This window comes from Anabas testudineus, chromosome 16 (assembly GCF_900324465.2).
Source record: "Anabas testudineus chromosome 16, fAnaTes1.2, whole genome shotgun sequence".
Taxonomy (NCBI): domain Eukaryota; kingdom Metazoa; phylum Chordata; class Actinopteri; order Anabantiformes; family Anabantidae; genus Anabas; species Anabas testudineus.
In genome coordinates, this window is record NC_046625.1 from 3,522,654 (window position 1) to 3,542,778 (window position 20,125).

The 20,125-nt window shown below is 40.4% G+C and overlaps 2 protein-coding genes across 4 annotated transcripts; both read right to left on the reverse strand.

The window, feature by feature from the left end:
- Positions 1–5,044: 5,044 nt before the first annotated feature.
- Positions 5,045–11,440, reverse strand: herpud2 (HERPUD family member 2). 2 transcript variants are annotated; one of them, XM_026373005.1, is made up of 9 exons: positions 11,352–11,440; positions 9,930–10,331; positions 9,159–9,236; positions 8,386–8,490; positions 7,586–7,740; positions 7,196–7,321; positions 6,520–6,855; positions 6,279–6,390; positions 5,045–5,867 (listed from the first exon to the last, which is right to left on the reverse strand). In XM_026373005.1, the coding sequence occupies exons 2-9, from the start codon at positions 10,074–10,076 to the stop codon at positions 5,682–5,684; spliced, it is 1,245 nt and encodes a 414-aa protein (XP_026228790.1). In that variant the 5' UTR covers positions 10,077–10,331; positions 11,352–11,440; the 3' UTR covers positions 5,045–5,681. The 2 variants fall into 2 exon arrangements, with proteins under 2 accessions (XP_026228790.1, XP_026228789.1); XM_026373004.1 differs by having other exon boundaries at positions 8,386–8,493.
- A 456-nt stretch (positions 11,441–11,896) lies between these two features.
- Positions 11,897–15,404, reverse strand: pkdc (protein kinase-like domain containing). 2 transcript variants are annotated; one of them, XM_026370234.1, is made up of 3 exons: positions 15,191–15,404; positions 14,724–15,108; positions 11,897–13,071 (listed from the first exon to the last, which is right to left on the reverse strand). In XM_026370234.1, exons 2-3 carry the CDS (start codon positions 15,092–15,094, stop codon positions 12,480–12,482), a joined length of 963 nt encoding a protein of 320 aa, XP_026226019.1. In that variant the 5' UTR covers positions 15,095–15,108; positions 15,191–15,404; the 3' UTR covers positions 11,897–12,479. The 2 variants fall into 2 exon arrangements, with proteins under 2 accessions (XP_026226019.1, XP_026226020.1); XM_026370235.1 differs by lacking the exon at positions 15,191–15,404 and having other exon boundaries at positions 14,724–15,182.
- Positions 15,405–20,125: the final 4,721 nt, after the last annotated feature.

Genomic DNA, 20,125 nt, shown 5'->3' on the forward strand with positions numbered 1-20,125 from the left:
ATTGAGGAACTTGTGATATTTTTAATTAACTCAATGCGTATATGTACGTTATTTTCAATCCAATTAAAAAAGAGGAGCTGTTTTCACTTAAAATTAAATTAAAACATTTCACTCATCTCGTTGAATTAAGGTAGTAGTGGTAGTATAATAGTTGAGAAAACTTGAATCAAATCAAACAAGACTAGTCTTCATACAACACATGATTCTAATGAAGCTGTCAGTTTTCTTGCTTTTGGTAATTTAACTGTACATATGTATATATATTTATAAACCATTACAACTGAGAAATAAAAGCCCCACGATCTTTGAGTCACAGATTTTATTACTGTCCCACACATAACTGCAGCAGAAGCTTTAAAAACCCGTTCTTACATGTTACAGAAGAACCACAGCATTACATAGCAGTAACTACTATGTAATGCTGTGGTTCTGTTAGGCTACGTGTTGCAGGACGGCCTGCAGGAAGCTAGCATGCACAAAACCAGAAAACCCGATGTGGTTTACTGTTTACAAAGTGCAGCCTCGATGATGATGTGGGTTGAAAAAGGAGTGAGCAGTTTGCACTACACAGTGGGAAGGTTCACAGTGGAAACATGGGGTAGTGGACAGTGAGAAAAGAACAAGGCTATCCAGGACTACTCAGTAATACTGTGAAAAACATGGCAGCAAGTATAAAAACAGAAATGAGTAAGTGGACCGTTATCTACAAGACAATAAGTGATGCACTATAAGTTCTTCCTATAGCTGCTAACATATATACGCCAACATCTGCCATGAACTGCTGGATGCAACAGCAGGATGCTGCTCTCGTGAACTGAGGAGTGTGTTGGTAGCATCACTGATGTGTTGTCTCTGTCTGGGATCATTTCTGATGAGACAGTGACCTCATCGTCATCCTGCTTTAAAACTCACCCACCAGACGTCTTAACACGTGAGGTGCGTGTGGTATTAATGTTTCATACAGGAAGATGTTCGCTACATCAGCATTAAAACACTGAATCATGTCGTCCAGCAGCACATAGTTTGACTCTTTATGGGATGAAAAGCACAAGTTCAGCTTTGATTGTGCTGCTGGTTCACCAGCAACGCTTAGTGAGCCAGTCACAGTGTGACTTCTATCGTGTAGATGGTGATGAGATAAAGACGGTAAGAAACCAAAACATACTGATAATGCTGCAGAAACTCAGTCAGTACAGAAGGATGTGGCTGAGGTGGTTACCAGCACAGACAGCTGAGAATGTGCAAAAGGATATGAAGAAATAGGTTCGTCTGTGTCCCGTGTAAGCGATCAAAACTCAGAAACTAAGGTGTAGGGATTAGTTATTGGTTTAAAGTTACACCGTGGCAAGAAACAAATGTTGTCTACCTGCAGGTGGGAATTAATTCCCATGTCTCACGTCCCATTCACTTGTCTATTCAAATTCTAAACACCTAAAGTCCCTCACTGCAAACACAAAAAAATATCTGACACAGACCAATTTAATTAAATATGAAAAGTACTGATGGACAAAATTAGATCGATAGTCCCGTTCAGTCTGAATTCTTTCAAGGATGTTGCTCTCCAGTAAAATCTGCCATAAATGTTCAAATGAGCACTGCAGCGTTTTACATTTTAGGCATTTTGCTGAAGTACTTCAACAAGAAAAAAATACTAAAAACTCATTTTCATATGCACTAAACCTCGTTAACGTGGTGTCACTCTCACATACAATGCATGAACTTAAAAACAACCATATTTGCACTATTGACTCTAGCATGAAGTACACACACTCATACACATAAACACACAGCGGTCTATCACCAGACCCATCACCCGCCACCGCAGACGATCTGACGGATCGATGGCTGGACGTTAGTAACTGTTTCACCAGGAAGAAGGCCCCACTTCTGCCCTGATAAGAATCGGTTACATCCTTCGAAAATAAATAAATAAACAAATAAATAACATCCAGTGTGGCTCTGATTGGATTAAAGGGAGAGGGGAAGGGCAAGACAAGCCACCATGAGGTATGGCCTTCCAAATTGGAGCTAACAGTCGGGCCAGAGAGTCCATTTTGGGGCATAATTTACACAGTGAGGAACATGAGTTGAATCTAATGTCATTTCCATCAATTTTGCATTTTGGCCCTTTTTTCCTTCCCTCAGGCTTTTAGCGGTCATTTGAATCGTCTGGCAGAGGACAGCCAGCGAGCATTACAATGTCGGAGACGACGTTTAGCACAGCAGCAGAGTGAGAGGTGGTTCTTTATGGTGTGGTGACTGGCTGCAGTACAGCAGCATGTATCCACTGCTGCACCATCTCGCAAATGGCTAACAATATGCTAATAGGCTAAGAGTACAGAATCGGCCCAGACAAGCCACTTAATGGATGTTTTATCTGCAGGTCAAGAGTCTCATCAGCTGCAATCTCCCCTGACAAGATGTGCCAAGTCAAATTTAGCGATAAAGTGCTTTTAACAAACAGGCCACAAAGTGCTTCAGGGAGGACAAAGGACACAATCACGCCGAAGAGTTTGTGGTGAAATGTGAAACCTGTTGGCAAACAATAGAAAAATCATTTCAGACGAAATATACCTTGAAAGCAAAGTTGCCCGAGGACAAACAGACGACAAACTAATTTCACTTCTTGCCCACAAACGATTCGACTTCTGCTCAAACACAAATGATTTTGCTAAAGGTCCCTAAGACCGAATGTTGTCTGACATCGAAGCTGCAGCAGTTTCTTCCAGACGTACTCTGATATTTAAGTGCTTTTTAATAGTGCTATCGTGAGATAAGTTAAAAATCAGTGTTGGAAAGTAACAGTTTTCAGATATTTTCAGGTTTTTGACTTAACCTTTAAAAAATACTGCACATGAAATAACCACCACTATACATGTGACTGAATATACAAGGAGAACATGAACTAAGAGAATGTATAACAACCAAAGAGACTCACATTTATGCAAACACGTGTCGTTGACTATAGTATGTTGTTCTACAACAGGTGCATTTATGTTTGGGAACCAATTGAATCACACGATAATCATGTTAATCACGACACATCTTGTATGTACCGTATTTTGACAGTAAGGAGAAGGAGGCTTACGCTGGCAAAAAGATGCAAGTTTGCTTTCAGTGTCAGACACAGGAAATCCACTTAACATTTAGTATGATATTGCCTTTGACACAGGCCTGAGTCAACACTAGAGCTTGACCGATACCAGATTATTGAGGCCCACTTAAAGATGTGGCTGTATGCAACCTGAGAGGAAGACTGCATTAAGTACTTCTTCCTCCTCTGTACGTTTTTGGGTTGTAAGGAATATTTAGTCTTCAACATTTATACTTAGTTTAGAGTAGAAACATGCGTTTATTTGCATTTTCTTTTGCTGATTTTATTGAATTTAGTTTAAATTAGCACTATGTTTGGAGTACCTAAATTATACTTTGTGTTGGCATGTCAGCTTTTTTATTTTAATTAATAACTGAACCTCATCCATTTCTCTGTAATGAGCAAAAGTAAACCAATAATATCATCATACTGATGTACTGGTCAAGCTGAAACTTTTCCGGCACATGCTCAGTCAGTGTACTTTTACTGAAAGCTGGTGCTCTGGTGAATCACCATCTCATCCTCAAAGGTGCCACGCTCCCTATCTCTCCTCCCCGTCTTCTCTCCGCTCACCTAATAAACTCTCTCTGTCTCCTTTCTCTCCTCCATGGCAGGTGTCCAGCTCAACTGCTGCGTCTCTAAAGACAACGAGGTCTGATAGCAGGGAAACAGGAGCGAGCCAGCTGCATAACAAGGACTTATTATGATGATGAAATGTCCTACAAGGCCCCAAACACCCTCTTAGAGAAATCTCTCCCTCCGATAAGGGGATGCTAACCCTCGCTCCAGATCCGTGGGGATGAGGGAGGAGGAGGGATCCTAACCTGATTGGATCGGCGGCTTGAGAGGGAGGGCAGCGTAACAAAATCAAATAGCCGTCAAGCCGCTGTCATGCATAATTAATTGGGCCTTCTACGACCAACTACACAAAAATCCATGGTCATTCGATTAGGGGGTTTTGGAGGACTCTCTGAAGTGCATCACTGTCTGAGCTGCTTCCCCACTCACCTCTCTATCTGTGAGCATAGTGTCAGCAGTGCAAGTCTGCGCAAGTCTACCTGAAACATCCAACAGGAAAAAACTTTCATTAAGTTTCCATCCTCTCAAAACTCAAGGTCAATTCGACTCCCAAAATTTACAGTTCTCAGCAAGTGAAGTCTATGAAACACACTCTCCCAGCCCCTCGGCTGCCGTACTGTACAGTAACAATTACAAACCAGCGACGACTGCACTAACACCTAGTTTTGTTGGTATTTCTTGGGCAAATAAAAAAATTATGTAATGATGGTGCTACATTTTAAATTCAAGACACAGTTATCACAATTCTTCGTAAGGGAAACACAAATTGAATTGCAGTAAGGTCTGTTGAAGCGTTTACTCCACTTACATCGTACGATACATCGTCTTTGAAACATCCTTAGAGCTCTAGAAATTTGAACTGACATTTGCCTTCATGTAGATTAAGGTTTTACGAACATTTAAAGTTAAATTGTGCTTAGTTTCATACAGAAATCATGTGATTCAGATATGTTGTCTCCTCTAGAAGCTTCAAGAGCTGAACCAGAATTTAAGTTCTGTTGGCATTTGTTTATCATCTGCCCTGGTTGTTAACTTCTGTAAATCATTCTGTCTCTTCTTTTTCATAAAAGCACTTTATAATAAAGATTTTGTTATTTATTTTGCAGCACAAGAAATGTTTCTAAAATGATTAAGAGTTTACCCATAATTTATTGTTGCTAGTTTAATGTCAACTAAAAACAGACTAACAGAATACAAACACAGCTGGGCTGGATCAAAGTGTGCAAAGAAGAAACCCACTGGTCAAAGTCCTATATTAAGACGTTCAGTCTGTATTAAGTCAAATTACTGCAGCATTTGTGTGAACGCTGCCACCTGCAGGACTTTAGAAAAAACTACAGAGTACAGTACAAGGAAAACACATCAGACAAGTTGAATTACATCAATATTTTTATTGAAAAATGCATAAATTCAAGAGAAGATGCATATAATTACATGTGTAAATAGATAATGTTCAAATACACAAAGTGGGAAAACAGTTACACAAAGTAGCTGCAATGTCTATATGCACATCATGTGCATAGATGAAAGTGTCTTTAAGGATGTGGCTGTCATGGTTTGTTAAGGGCACACATAAGAGATTCCTGTTTCTCTTTTGTGATCTGGACCACATCCCTCCTGTCAGTCAGAGTCCAAAGAGTTCAGAGGATCAAAATTTCAGAAGTACGACCTTATCACTGCTTATAATGGAAGACGGCTCCGTCCAACATCTCACCAAAATAAAGATTTCACTGCTGAAGCATTTGCTGTTCACACAGTGTGATATTTATTTTAGAAATATTCGTTTCGTCTCCTAACCCTTGGCAGAACTCACACTGCCCATAGAGTTTAGACTGTGTTGTTGGCAGCATGAAGGAGTTTAGCAGCAGACTGGACCACGCAGTCTCAGATAAAAGGGGTTTTGACTGTATCTGAAGATGGTTTGGTGGTGAACTGAATATTTATAAATGTTTTTTTCTGTAGAGTACCTGCTGGCAGGAGAGGATGATAGAGATGTAGGGGAGTCTACCTAGTTGGCCGGGCGGGGCCGTCCCTCTGGGATGAGCGAGGTGAAGAAGGTGCTGATGAAAGACCACGCGGTGGTGAGGAAGTGTGGCTCGGGAAGAGCAGCAGCAGCCTGGGCCTGGTCCTCAGGAACTCCGCCTCCGTCCTCACTGCTGTCGTCATCCTCCATTCCCTCGTCCATCAAACGCTCCTGACGAGATACAGGAATGGTTACTGAGGTACAGATAGCGGGGGCACAATGCTACATACAGACCAGCAATCTGATTATCGCTCTGTTAATGAGGGACATTTGTTTTGTTCTTTTAACAGGAGATCCCCACACTTTATACGATCTAGTTTAAAAAGTAAAAATAATTATAAATGGGATGTTCAACACAGAATTTTACTCAGACAAATGCAGAGGATTAAAGTGTAGTTCTTATGTATATAAGCTGGGTCTCAGCTTTTATCTGGCCAGTGAAAACAACTGTATTAGTTCATCCATCTTATAGCCTTGATAACAGCCTTGGGATACATTTTTTAAGAATTTCAGGAACTTTCGGGATTTGTTTCAGTAGCTTGTAGTATGAATTTTACGGCATGCCAGCATTCTCTAGCTTACCATTTCCTGTATGTCTTGGTGCCTCTCTGCCTCCTCCCGAGGAGCCCCAGCGTTTTCTCCTCCTCTGAGGTTCTGCTGCTCCATCCTGAAGGGAAACCAACCAGCCTGGTGCCTGAATGAACATAAGGTTTCATCTTTAAAAAGGTGTAGATTGATTTTGGAAATGGTACCTAAACCTGCTTATGCTTAGAAATTAGAAAAATTGAAAACATTTTTTCAACGTCATGCTGCATCGACTTACAGGTAGACAAGCAGCATGGCACCGACCACCATGACGAAGCGGCTAAAAGATGAATAGAAGTACACGATGCTGAGCAGGACGCCAGCGCGGGACACTGTGTACAACCAGTCTAGCCAATCGCGGTTCAGCTCATCATCATTTAACACCGGCCCACCCTGTGCATTCATCTGGATGTTGGGGTTGTCTGGCTGGTTCTCTGGTAAGGGGTTGGGGGCAGGGTTAGGCCCCAGCGGGGGCTGCACACCTTCGTTTGGCTGCGCAGGCTGATGGGGGACGGTGGAGGGTGGCGATGCAGGCGCGGTGGTAGAAGGCTGAGAGGCAGCTACTGCTGCTTGACTTCAGCAGGTGAAGAGATGAAAAAGAAAACGTACACATTTAACAACTCAAACACAGTTTGACGCCTTTAACTAAAGAGAAATAACAAACATTAAATACAAATATTTTAGGGAACAAAATGTTCCCTAAAATATTTTATTAATATGTCCACCAAAGCAACTTCTCTGTTTTGTAACTCTGCAAACTTCACCTGAGCTCATGTTTAATCAGGACAAACACGGATGTAATTAGTAAGTTCAGCGTACAGTAGTTAACAATACAGTCTCACAACAAACGCTAAGAACGTGTCTTCAATGCTGTTTATAATCGTGATGGTGTAGGAATTAGAAGGAAGACTTACTATTGCATGTAGTACTGGCGTGCGTACATCTGCTGCCACCACAGCATCTGCATGGGCATGTACATGGGGTGGGGGGGCATGTTAGCAGGGAAGCCCCCTTGTAAAGGGACCTGGGCTCCTTCAGGCCTGTGAAACAATGGCAGCGTCACACTAAACAACACGTCTGGTACCTTCTGAGTGTTTCAATGCTGTGACCTGAATCAGAATTCTAACTACTTCCTGTTCTGCTTTCAGTACAACCCACTGCACAAAAACACCACATCACAAACTAGTCTTTAAATTTTAACATTTTCCAGGGCCTACATATTTTACTGATATAAAGCAAATTATTACATATTAATAAAAATTTGCTTTATATCAGTTTTATTGTGATATTAGAGACTTGCTTACCACTGAGGGACACCAGTGGGGGCTTGCGGGTTGTACTGGGGAATGCCACCACGATACCTTAGCCCATCAGAACTTACTGGGACGGAGGAGGAGGCCGGCTGAATGTTCTGAATTGGTGTGGTGGCAGGAGAAGTGGAGCCAGCACTGTCTGAACTCTGAGTGACAAGATGTGAACACCAATCATTAAATAATCAACACATGGAGCAGGGTTATTAATGTATACTAAGATGAAAGCATCAATTCATTGATGTTGTTATTTACAACCACATTTACATTTGATACAGTATGTGTATACAGTCTACTCATATCCATATCGAGTCGCAGTGCCCTAATCTCATCTGCCACGTATGCAAATTCTGCACCACGTGAAATGTCACTTTCTGCATGAACATCTTTACTGCAGCCACATCAGTGAAGTTATAGCTTAAAAAGAAATGGCCACTGTTTAAAGTGATAAGATCAGAATGAAACCAACTAGTTAGAGTCGGCACAAAGGCTGCTCACTGTGAATAACCAGTAACAGTCAAACTCCAACAAATTAAGTTATCACAAAATGTGTTTTAGGTTTCATATGAATGCACCTTGACATCTTTTTCAAGGTTGAGGTTTGGATGAAACTATGAAGTGATAAATAAAACAAATGGAAATCATTATGGTTTCCCCTCTCATACTTTTGCCATTTCCATATGTCACTCCTGTTTTTCTGGGTCATGCAAATAAGCCCAACTACAAAAAACAGAGCTGTTATGTACCCATTGTTTGTGGCTTACAGGAGGACGGTTATGTGCAGGACTACTCACGCTGGAGCCAGAAGCAGAAGAGCTGGCCGTGGAAGGGCTCCGAGGCATGGGCGAGCCTGGGGGACTGTGAGAGGTACACACTAGATGCATCATGTGGTATTCATCCTGCTGTGAGACAACACGAGTCGGAACACAAGCCAGAGTAATAGTAGGATGAGGAGGAGGGCAGCAAAAGAAAAGAAACAGGAGAGTAAAGAAGAGAATGGATTAGTGCAGAAATGGCCAGAATTCAGACACAATGCTCACTCTTTGTTGGTAAACACATTAGAGAGCAGCTTTTGTCTCCCAGGCAGCCCGTTTCAGTTCCCCTAGAGTTGCACAAACACAGAGACATAAACTATATGTCCTCAAACACACACATGTATGCACATACACAACAAACATGGTCTGAACAACCAGGGACTAAGGAAATGTAATCAGATGCCTGAGTAGCTGCAAGCATACACACACACTTTCTGACTAGACAGTGCTTATCACAACTTCTTGTAGCAGTGGGAAATTCTAATCACAGGCCGTTACTAAACCAGACAACTACATCTAAACAACAAAAACCTCATCTTAAACTTACTGCCTAAAAAGATCATCTTGTTTGGAAACGTTTCCTATTTTACAGACAAAACAGGAAACTCATCAATTCACAAACAAACTCGTATGTGTTCATCAAGCTAAGATGTAAAACTAGTTGTTTATTAAAGATGTCCATGTCTTTTTTCACAGATAGCTGCCAAACTCCATGATATTCATGCAAAACATGCACTGAAGTCAGTTTTTACCTTGTTTAGCACATCTCTGAGCTGCAGGTGGTCTTGGAGGAGCCTTCCTAAGTACACCAGCCTCTGGTCCTTGGACAGCTACAACACAAGCAAAATCAGATGGTCAGACAGAGAAATGACCAGTGCAGGGACAGCGTGAAACTGCATAAATAAGTTCTTTATTGACAGCAACAGGCAGCTCCATCTAGGTCACTGGTGACATTTTCAATTCTGTCCACAAATTGTGTTCACTACCTGTTCCTCAGAGACTAACTGCAACGTTAAGTGGAACTGATACTGCAAAGGTGGAGAAGAGAACCGGGGCCTCAGAGGTAAAATGAATCGCATACATCAACATGTCTAAACTGTGCAGTTGCTTTTAAAGTCATGAATGGACTTTCCAATAAACATTTTCAAGGAGGCAGTGTTTCTGTTTCCATCTGTGGGAAGGGCAAGAGAACAGACCTCACTGTTCGGTGGAACATAAAGTTATCTTCTTTCTCTTTTCCCAACAACAGTAATTTGGGGCACTGACTAGATGTTTAAGGGTAAGAAAATAAAATTTTAAAATTAAGTCCATAGACATAGCCCTAGTTTTAGCAGAGGGAAACAGAACTTAACTTTTGTCTTTGTATCGGTTTTTAACTCAAGAAAATAAACAATAAAACTTGATAAAGGAGGGTTTTATAGGCTGCAAATCTCTGAAACTACAGTACACACTGGTTAATTTAACTCTGAGGAAGCCAGAATGTGGGTAACATTTATTAAAGAGTAGACATGAGAGCTACTTACCGGCTTGCTGGGGTACACGTTGGAGATGTGACTCTTCAGCCGTTCCACAGTCCAGTTAAGAAAGCAGTTAATGGTCTGGTCTTCATACTTCTGGTTGGGGGCCTTAATGACCAAGGTTACAGGACTATCAACTGCACCAGAGTCCATGGCTCATATTATTCACAGCGTGGGCTCTGAAGAACCTGAGCTCCGGAAAAGCTGCCCACTACCACGACTCAGGACTCAGGATTTGAGAAAACATCCTCAAATCTTTCCATTCTGAACACCAACGAAACACCATCAACAGTCCCGGCTAGGTCTGGGGGGTTGGATTCCCCCACTACAACTTCTGCCTCACACCAGCTGTTGGTGTTTTCCAACTATATCAATGGAAATTCTTCTGTGATGACAGTTCCTGGATTTCTAGTAAAAACAACAGAGAAAGAGTTTCCTTGATAAGAAGGAAGTTATCTTATATCATAGAGTGTAGCAGCAGGTGGATTTACATAACAGAATACAACAATCACATGCTTGTTATTCACTTTTACTGTCTTCTTCTCGTTTATGTATCAATAAACTTTCAAGAATTCAAGCAGTTGTAACAGCTTAAATCACAAAAAGCAAACATTCGATGGAGCTACACAGTTATTAGTTGGTTGTAGGATTTATTAATTGTAGACTTTTATAATATTTGTTGACTATAATAGGAGTGTGTGAACATTAAAGCAGCATTGATAAATCGACTAGTTCAAAGACAGTTGGTTGTTGTTTAATCCGCTTATTGATAAAAAATGTTGCAGCAACATTGCAAACAGTTGACAGTTCTGGGATTTGGCTAGTTTTTCTAGTCCTAAAGTGTAGAAACGTGAAAATCTATTTGGTTTTGGACTATTGATCATGTACAGAAGCCTAAGTCAAACATCACCTTGGACACTGGGAAACAGGTTATGACAACTAAATAATGACAATTAACAGATAAAAGAATCGTCTTCTGCAGTCCTGGTTATAATCTACTGTTCTTACGACATGATAAACCTCTGAACTGAGAGGAGAAAACATTTAAGCATCGTAAACAGAAACTGTGAGTGTGGGTTCACCCTTCCGCCATATTTACGCCACAGTTCAGCGTCAAAACAAACACCTAGTTAGCGTTAGCTGTCAAGACAGACCCTGGATTCATGGCTAACTTAGCTAATTCGGCTGTTTACCAGTAAAACACTTGTCGACAAAGGGATAACACAGTTAGAGAACAAACTCTAAACCGTAGCTCACTTCTTTTTTGACCCTTGTCTGGCAACAGAGTTAGCATGTCGGCTAGCTAACGTTACGCTAGCTGAGGTTTAAAACTCGTGTTAATGCAGCTTCGCTGGTGACAACACGCTTAAAGACCGAATTATGTGAGACGAACACAAGTTAGAACATCTTAAAGCTTTAATTGTGTACCTGTTTACTCGTCGTCTCCCCGTCCCGGCTCGGCTCGGCTCGGCTCCTGTTGTTATAATGTCGGGTGTGAAACCGGAAACACGTCATCATCCTGTGCACAACAGCTGATCCACAAACAGAGACCGGACCTGTAACGATGTGGAGCTAGCATCTGTTAGGAAACTAAAATCAGTGTTTGTGCCTCCAAAGCCTTACACCCAGGGGTAATCAGTAGTTTCCCTGAAGAATAATTAACCAGTGATGGTTTAAAGCACCTACCAGTGTTCTGGTGTGTGCACTTGTCCACCTGGTTACCTGGATCAGGTGTGTTAACCCAACTAGAAACTGTAACTGCAGAGATGGAAACAAGCAGGACAGAGTCTCTGAGGACCAGGACTGGCCACACCTTGTAGCAGATGATAAAAACCATTTGCATCAAGCTCCCATGTTGGAGATCACTCCACTACGACTTCTTCGACATGATTGAGAGAATTGAGGAAGTGTCAACATGAATGACTATAAAGTCAAATAGATAATGAAATTAAATTAATTTCAAACTAATCAAATTCATATTCTGTAGTTCAAAAGTTTATTTTGTTTTACATTTAATTCCACTTGTAAATGCACAACAATAAATATGTAGGCAATACAATAATCACCTTACATAGAAAGTTTTAGTTTTTAGCTCAGTGGTTCACATGACAGCATTTTAAACAGATGACTGCATGTTTTTTTTACTGTATCATTAAATTAATGTATCATTAAGTCATTCATTAAAGAACCAGACACTTTGTAATGCAGTTGTTAATTTGGATTGACGATTTAATGAGGAGAGGTTCATGCTGATTGAAGCCTTCTCATACAGTGAGTGTCATATGTCGTTTAGGTTCTGAACCAGGGACCCTGGGCCAGAGCCCTTGTATGTATTAACATTTATTGCTGGAGGATGATTAAAATGTCTACCAAGATGCAAACAACGAGATGCAAAGAGTGAATGCCTAAAAACACAAGAAGACACACAGAGCATTTTCATTTTTTGGTGACAAGCAATGAAGTTTATCAACTTTGTTTTGCTACTCTGAAGTCACAGTATAAATGGTTTGATAAGCGTTCTTCACCATACGCAGCTGAGGAAGATTTGGGTTCTGGTTACAGTTTCAGTTTGCGCAGCACCTCCTTGGTCAGCTGTTTACTGTACCGGTTGATCTTCCAGTGTCCAGGCATCCAACCCAGCAGAAAACGATGGAAGTCTGTCCAGGCAAATGCAAACATCTCCCTCCACTCCTTCTCTAGAGCTGCAAAGTCCACGTCTTTTTTCACAGATAGCTTTAATTCTGCAAAATAGTAGTCCAGTAGTGCTGGGACCCTCTTCTCACACTCCTTTTCCTCCATGCAGCTTCCTAAAAAATACACAACATCTTTCATCCCACAGCCCCCACCGACATACTGAAAGTCCACAGCTGACACATCCTGGCCACTTTTGGAAAAACAGAAGTTGGCTAACTTGGCGTCCCCATGAACGATCGTCTTGAAGCAGCATTCATTGAGTATCCGGTCAATGTCACCAGCTGCGGCTTTGAGTTTGGCATCATCCATGGCCTCCAGCTCATCCGGCCGGGTCTCTAGGTGCCAATAGGTACCGACAGGCCACAGCCCCTCTGGTGCCACACCCATAAACAGAGCATGGAAGTGGGCAAGCCAGCTGAGACAAGCCCTTATCTCTCTGTCCTTTACACTAGTCCTGCAGAGAAAAATAACCGTATTTATGTAGCATGAATTTACTTTTCATTTTCTGATTTGTCATGTCTAAATCTCCATCATGCTTTGAAAGAGCTGAAATACAAACATAGACTCAATGAGAAAAGTGCTCTTTTTCATTTAGTTGTTCCCTTTTAGGGGTTCGCCCCACCAAATCATCTGCCTTCATTTAAACCTATCCTCTGCATCCTCTTCTCTCACACGAACTAACTTCATGTCGTATCTCTCTACATCCATTAATCTCCACTTTGGTCTTCCTCTACACCTCCTAACTCTCTTTACTGACATGATCACAATCGCTCCTCTGACCATGTCCACACCACCTCAACCTTGCCACAGCTCTGATCTTGTTGATCATTTGCATGTTTGGTTTGGCTAATATTTTACATCGGATCCCCTTCCTGACACAATATATAAGATGACACTGGATTGTGCCCCCTTGTGGTTGCATTCAATGAGAAAAGTGATGTGTTAAAAAAAAGACATAACAACCAGTATGAGAACATTTACGCCAGGTTGAAAGTGACACTGAACATTAAGAACACCAAAACAAAAATATCTGTGATATTTAAATGTATTGTATAATGAAATCAAATAAAATAGATTTTTTTCACTATGGCACATAATCACATATTGCACAGTGACATCTACTGTACTTTAAATGAAGCTCCTCTGAACAAATTAGTAAACTAACTATTAATAAGAGCATGAAGGTAGTCAAGTACTGTAAATTTGAGACTTCAGACTTCAATTCTTACAAAAATATAATTAACTCATGTCAAATTGTGATGTGATATTATGGTAGTACTCATAGTGGTAAATTACCAGCAGCTGTTTTTGTTTCACAAAAAATCTCCATAGTAACATTGTTCTTTGTACTTGTTTTTTTTTTTTTAATCAGCTACTTTAATATTTCAGAGACTACCATACTTTTTTAGGCATATTTGTGTTCTTTTACTTGAGCATTAAGTTTGTGTACTAACACCTCTGCATGTGAGACAATGACTGAGCCCACCTTGACATGCTGCTATAATTTTTACAAGCCAGCAGATGTCCCTGTTTTCCTTTGGTTTGAAGAGCTAAAGCATCAAATCCTATTTCAGCACAGACAGACAGAAAGCCCCAAAGCGTCATACGGCTTCATCCATCGATCAGCAGAGGTTAGCAACAAGAGGAAGTGTTTATATGCTGTAATTATTCATACATGGAGAATTTTAGAGTTTGATAACTGTAATTCTTACCATCTAAACTATTTTAGGACACACATAGACAGACGTTCAATAGAGAGATCTATTAAAATATAATAAATAGGTTGTTTGAACCTCCAACTGGAAAAGATTTCCACTTTTTGTGGCTTGTCAAAATGTCCTTAAGTATTTGGGTGTGTCGCACCAGGAATCTGACTCCAGTTTCTTTTGGCTCTCATACTTAGACACAGTATCAATAACAATAACAAGGAAGATTCACACTGACACACACACAGGCATGAAGGAAGCTCGGCAGGGATCACAGACTGTACAGCCAGGTAGGTGAGAAGACAGCGTGGATTTGGTTTAAAGAGTCGTGCCCTTTCATTTCATGCCCTTGACTTTGCACATGATCCTGTTTTTTTGTTAAGGTTTTCTGTGACTTTACCTTCTTTGATCATAACCGGCCACATCCAGATCCTCCAGTACAATCAGCATCTCGTCTCCATGGGAACAGGCAGCCAGGCAGGCAGGGATGCGACAGCTCTGATTGGTGGAGTAGTTCTGGTACCAATGCGTCTCCACCTGATAAGATCTCACTTTACGTGTGTGGGAGCGATCCGTGTTCCAGCCACCAGGGTGCACAGCATCTTCTGGAAACTTGACATGTTTGACAACCACAGAGGGCCGGTCGCAGTCCTCCAGGTGCAACCTGACTATTTCCCCATATCCGCTCCACAAGGTCTGGATTGTTGCACCGACACTCAGAGATGAGGCACCACACGACTGCAGGACAAGATCCTGGTACTCCTGTTTCATTTTCCTGGTCAGAGCTGAGTAAAGTTGAAGAACAAACACAGTGTACAGTCACTTGTTATGCAGATAAACTTATTATTGTTGTGATGTGTCACTTACCTTGTTCACAAATGATCAAGCTTGTGCATCCACACTCCAAAAGCAGACATATATTTCTGCTTTGTTTGTTAGCTCCTAATTAATTTAAAAGCTGCTACACGTCACATTTATGTTAATAAATCTGAATGCTAAGACTTTAAGTCATAATGTTTCTTTATACATAACAAAACAGAATCCAGATCCTAACATTTCCTTCATGCTAAATGAGCCTCAATGGCCAGAACACAGGAAGTATTCTCTCAAGCCTTATGTATGGAGGGTTTAAAGTCACAGGCATAAAACAAACTCAAAGTCAAACAAGTGACACTGCCATCTGCTGGACCGGAGTGCACAAAGATCTGATGATGGTATAAAACATGATTCTGTTGAGGAGTACAGAGAGAGACACATGTTAAAGATATTGTGTGAGGTGCTTGCTGGTCTGAAAATAGCACAAAGTTAGTGATTGTAGCTCCTAGATTAGTATTCGCACAACTTTTTACACCCTCTGTCCTCAGAACAAGACGATAAAGACATTTAAAATGTGTATTTCTCGTTTTTAGTATATTAGAACATTAAATAAAAATAACATTTCATTCAAATGTTGTGATTCCAAATGTCAATTGACGATTGTTACTTTGGACTTTTCACATAGCTCAATGTTGTTTCTTAACTACACTCTGCAAGTTCTTTGTATTAAAGAACTAGTCCTGAAGGACATTTTAGGACTTAACATATATAGAACAAGTTTGCAGTAAAAATAAGTGCATATTTAAGTACTATCTATTCGTCTTTAGTTTGACCTTGGTCTTGATTAGAATAAGGTTTGCATGTCTACATCCATGCTATGTTTTACATGCTGAGGACAGTCATCTGCATACATTTATAGCCATAGAATGGTGGATGGTGAATGATCTCTCTGAGTCATCATCACCCCCTCAGGTGTCACAGCTTCCAAGAGCTACAGCGACTGCAAAGGTCAGAGGAAAGGAAGAATTTTGAAGACAAAATGATAAACATTAACAAAACATCTTGGATTCAGAGGGGAGAAAAGTAAACGAACAGGAGTTTCTCTAATGTATTTCTGCAATTTCTTCATCATTTGTGCAAAATCAAATTGAAGAGGCGAGTAAAGATCTGCAGAGAAAGAATAAATGCAGTAATTCATGGGCAGATGAAGACTCGTCAAACATTAGGTAAGTCTACACACTGGCTGGACTCATAATTTGGTTTCTCTGTAGTTAGATTTTCATCATTTTTACAATAAATATCACAGACATGCAGCTAAAAAAGAGAAAGAGACCCAGGGCTTTGTGAAGATAGGTTATTTTATGAAGAAATGTTTTAACTTCATGCTACCAGTTGTTTAACTATTGTATGTTGTGATCTATAGTACATTTCTCTGTTTTACAATTCATAAGTCTTACAGTTATTTAGTATTCATACACAAAACAGTGGGTCAGTTAAGATTTAAGAAGAAAATATTTGTGTACACAAGATTGTTGAATAGATATCAAAGTAATGTCTATTTTCTCCCCTCTTCATAACAGTCATGGAAAAGACGTTGCAGCTAGTTCTACTTCTTTCAGGTTAATGTTTTGATTTTGTGTTTATGTAAGTTTCCAGTACATATTCACATTACATGGCATCATTTTAGTTTGGCTCCTTTGTTTTTTTTTTTACCTTACATTTATTTCACTGGCACCACAGCCCATTATAAACTCCCCAGTATGTGTCTGACATTTCTCCAACAGGCTTCTGTTCTCCAGCTTCATGTATAATCCAGCCTCCATTTGTTTTATCTAACACTCCCAAAACCTGGTACGAGGCACAGAGCTACTGCAGAGAGACATATGCTGACCTTGCCACCATAAACGACATGGAAGCAATGGAAACAGTGCTTAAAATTGTGGAGGGCACTAACAACAATGCTGTGTGGATAGGGCTTTGGAAGGCGACGACTATGAGTTGGCACTGGTCTCTGGCACACAGAGATTTCTACAAGAACGGAGAGAGAAATTATTTGATTTGGTCTACATTAAATAACTACAACTGTGGCGCTTTCAGAGCAGGGAAGCTCATTTCGGATTCTTGTGACTACAGTTATCAAGCAGTTTGCTTTGATGGTGAGTCACTGTGCCACACTGTCTCTCTCTAGTTTCCTGGCTTCTTGCTTCACCAGTGTCTTGATGCTTCCACTCGCCTCCTGCCCAGCTGCAACCTCTTGCAGGTGACTATTAGTCACCTGCTTAGAGTCCTCCCCGGGTTCCACCATGCATTAGCTCTGCAGCCATTGCTGCTGTGCTCCTTCTTAGTGTGTGTTAGATCAGTGTCGTCCTGTGTAAAAACCTTGTCTGTACTTTAAGCCAATCATCTGCCGTTCCTTTGTGTGTTTGCTTACATCTGTTCATCTGGTCATCATTAGCCATGTTGCTAACTTTGCAAAAGCATGGTCTCTATCTATACAGATTCTACACTTAATGAGCCTGTGATGGACACAGAGTGACACGATGAAAAACTGTAATTGTCTTTTCCTTAGGAACAAAAACAGGTCGAAGTCAGTACGTTCTCACTACACAAAGGATGAGTTGGCCAGTTGCTCGAGACTACTGCAGAGCATACTACACAGACCTGACCAGTCTGAGGAACAATGCAGAGTATAAGACAGTCCGAGATGTAGCCAGTGGGGCGCTGGTGTGGACCGGCCTCTTCAGAGACAGATGGAAATGGTCGGATGAGACTGACTCCTCACTGAGATACTGGAATACAGGTTTACAAGTTTGGACTCCATATGACCAAAACTATGGTGCAATGCTGAAGAATGATTCTGGGAAATGGGAAGAGCTGGCGATCACAGAAGAACACCCGTTCCTCTGTAGCACAAGTGAGCAAAATGACTGGATAAAACTTTATTTTAAAGTTAACGTGATATGACTCACAGCCTCACAGCGCTGTAAATGTGTTAAATGAAGAGATAAGCCGTGTTACATGTGTTGTTTCTTGTTCTATTAGGAACTTTACAGAAGATCATCAAAGTGAGAATCAAATCACAGGATTCAACGTTGAATCTAAATCCACCTGCAGCACAAGACAGCATCCTGAACGACGTGAGTCTCAGAGATGTTTGATTTTTTAGTGGTCACTAGTGAAAACTAAATACTTAAATGCTCTGTATGGCTTTGCAATAACATGAATGTGTTCGCTGGTCTCCAGATGAGGCTGGCGGTCAGTGGGAGCGTGACCGGCACTTTCTGTCTTTCCTGGAGAAAACAAGATGATGAAGGAGTTTTTATTAAAGAGCCCCAGAGAAATGACTGAACTGTGACAACGGCACTCAAAACATATTAACCACATTTTCTTACATTTCAATATAAATAGTAATTCATTAGACCACATGCTGAATGTGTGGCCATGTGTTTTAGTTTAGTTTATAAGCCTTGTATAAATACAAATTAACATTTTGCACAGGAAGAACTTAATGAATGTTACACTTTGAAGATGAATTCCCAAGTGTATCAAAGAATGTCTGTACGTCAGCTGAAACTTTGGTTGATGCTACAGGACAATCCGCCTTTTGGAGTAGCCAAGTCAGAGCCCAGACCGTAATAGAGAAGCTATGGAAGAACTTGAAGAGAGCCTCACATGAGACGTCTAATGAATAGGACAGAGCTAAAACAGTTCTGCAGGAAGAATGGGCAAAAATTACAGGAAGAATAAAGAAGGAAAATAAAGCTCCCGGGTTCACATACTTAATCCACTATGTTCTATGAGGTTTTTCTGGTTGATCTCAATAAAGACATGAAAGGTCAGAGTTTGTTTGTGTTATTATTTTAGACACATTATATTTGTTAATACTCTTGACTTAGATGAAGATCAGATCGCATTTTAGGACAAATGAATGCAAAAAACCACTGCCACTGGATCTCTGCACTGCATATGACGCTTCTGACAGCTCCTCTCATCTTTAAGATATGTTTTAGTGCATACTTCTACTAAATATAAAATGTTTATTAATAATAATAATAATAATAATAATAATAATCTTCATTAAGACTTCTTCCCCTTATCATAAAATAAAAGCCATTTGTTGAATGATTTATAGAAAAGCCTCAAAAGGGTCAGAAGCTCTTTTATCTAATTTACATGATGAAGAAATATCTGCACTGTAGACCTATTCTTACTTAAGACGTTTGAGTCTCTAAGGGTCATACTGCGAAATAAAAACTTTGTAAGTGTTGCTGATGACATTAAAACAAGAATCTCAGCTCATTTACAAACCTCCTCTGGTATCACTGGATGTCAGGATTAAGTGTTGAACTTTTGCAGCCGTTGTTTACTTTAATCTTGATCCAGAGTTTCCATTAGTTTTACATAGTGAGGAGGTAACATCTGCTCAGATTGGTCGACTTAACAAACTCACATTGAACCTGCGTGAAATCACTATATTCTATGACAAGTTCACAGTAACTGCAGCAATTAGCTCTGAAACTGGACAAGTTCTTTGCAAAACCTGTCATAACAAGTGCAGAGTGTAAACTAAGTATTTTGCAAATGATACCAAAGATCAACTGGACATAAATTTACGGACAAGAGAGGGGACTGAACGAAAACTTTAGGTAAGTCCCATCCACACTTGTTTATTCTCTGAACATGTCTTTTCTTTAAAAATAGAAACATTACAACCCTCCTGTTCAATAACTGAAAATCTTGGGGGTCTTAGAGGATAAAATCACTAAAACAAGATACTTCCTTGTTCAGGATATGTACTCAATTTGTGGATTTCTTTTTTGAGCTCCAAAGCTTGTTCCAAAGCTGATGACCCATGTTATCCCATCATGGTTTTACACTGTTCATGTAAAGGTGATAAAGGTCAGGTGACTGTGGAGTAAGGTGGTGTACAAGTGATAGTTTCGTCATTACCCTTCTGTAATATGAGTCCTTCTTCTCAAATAAACA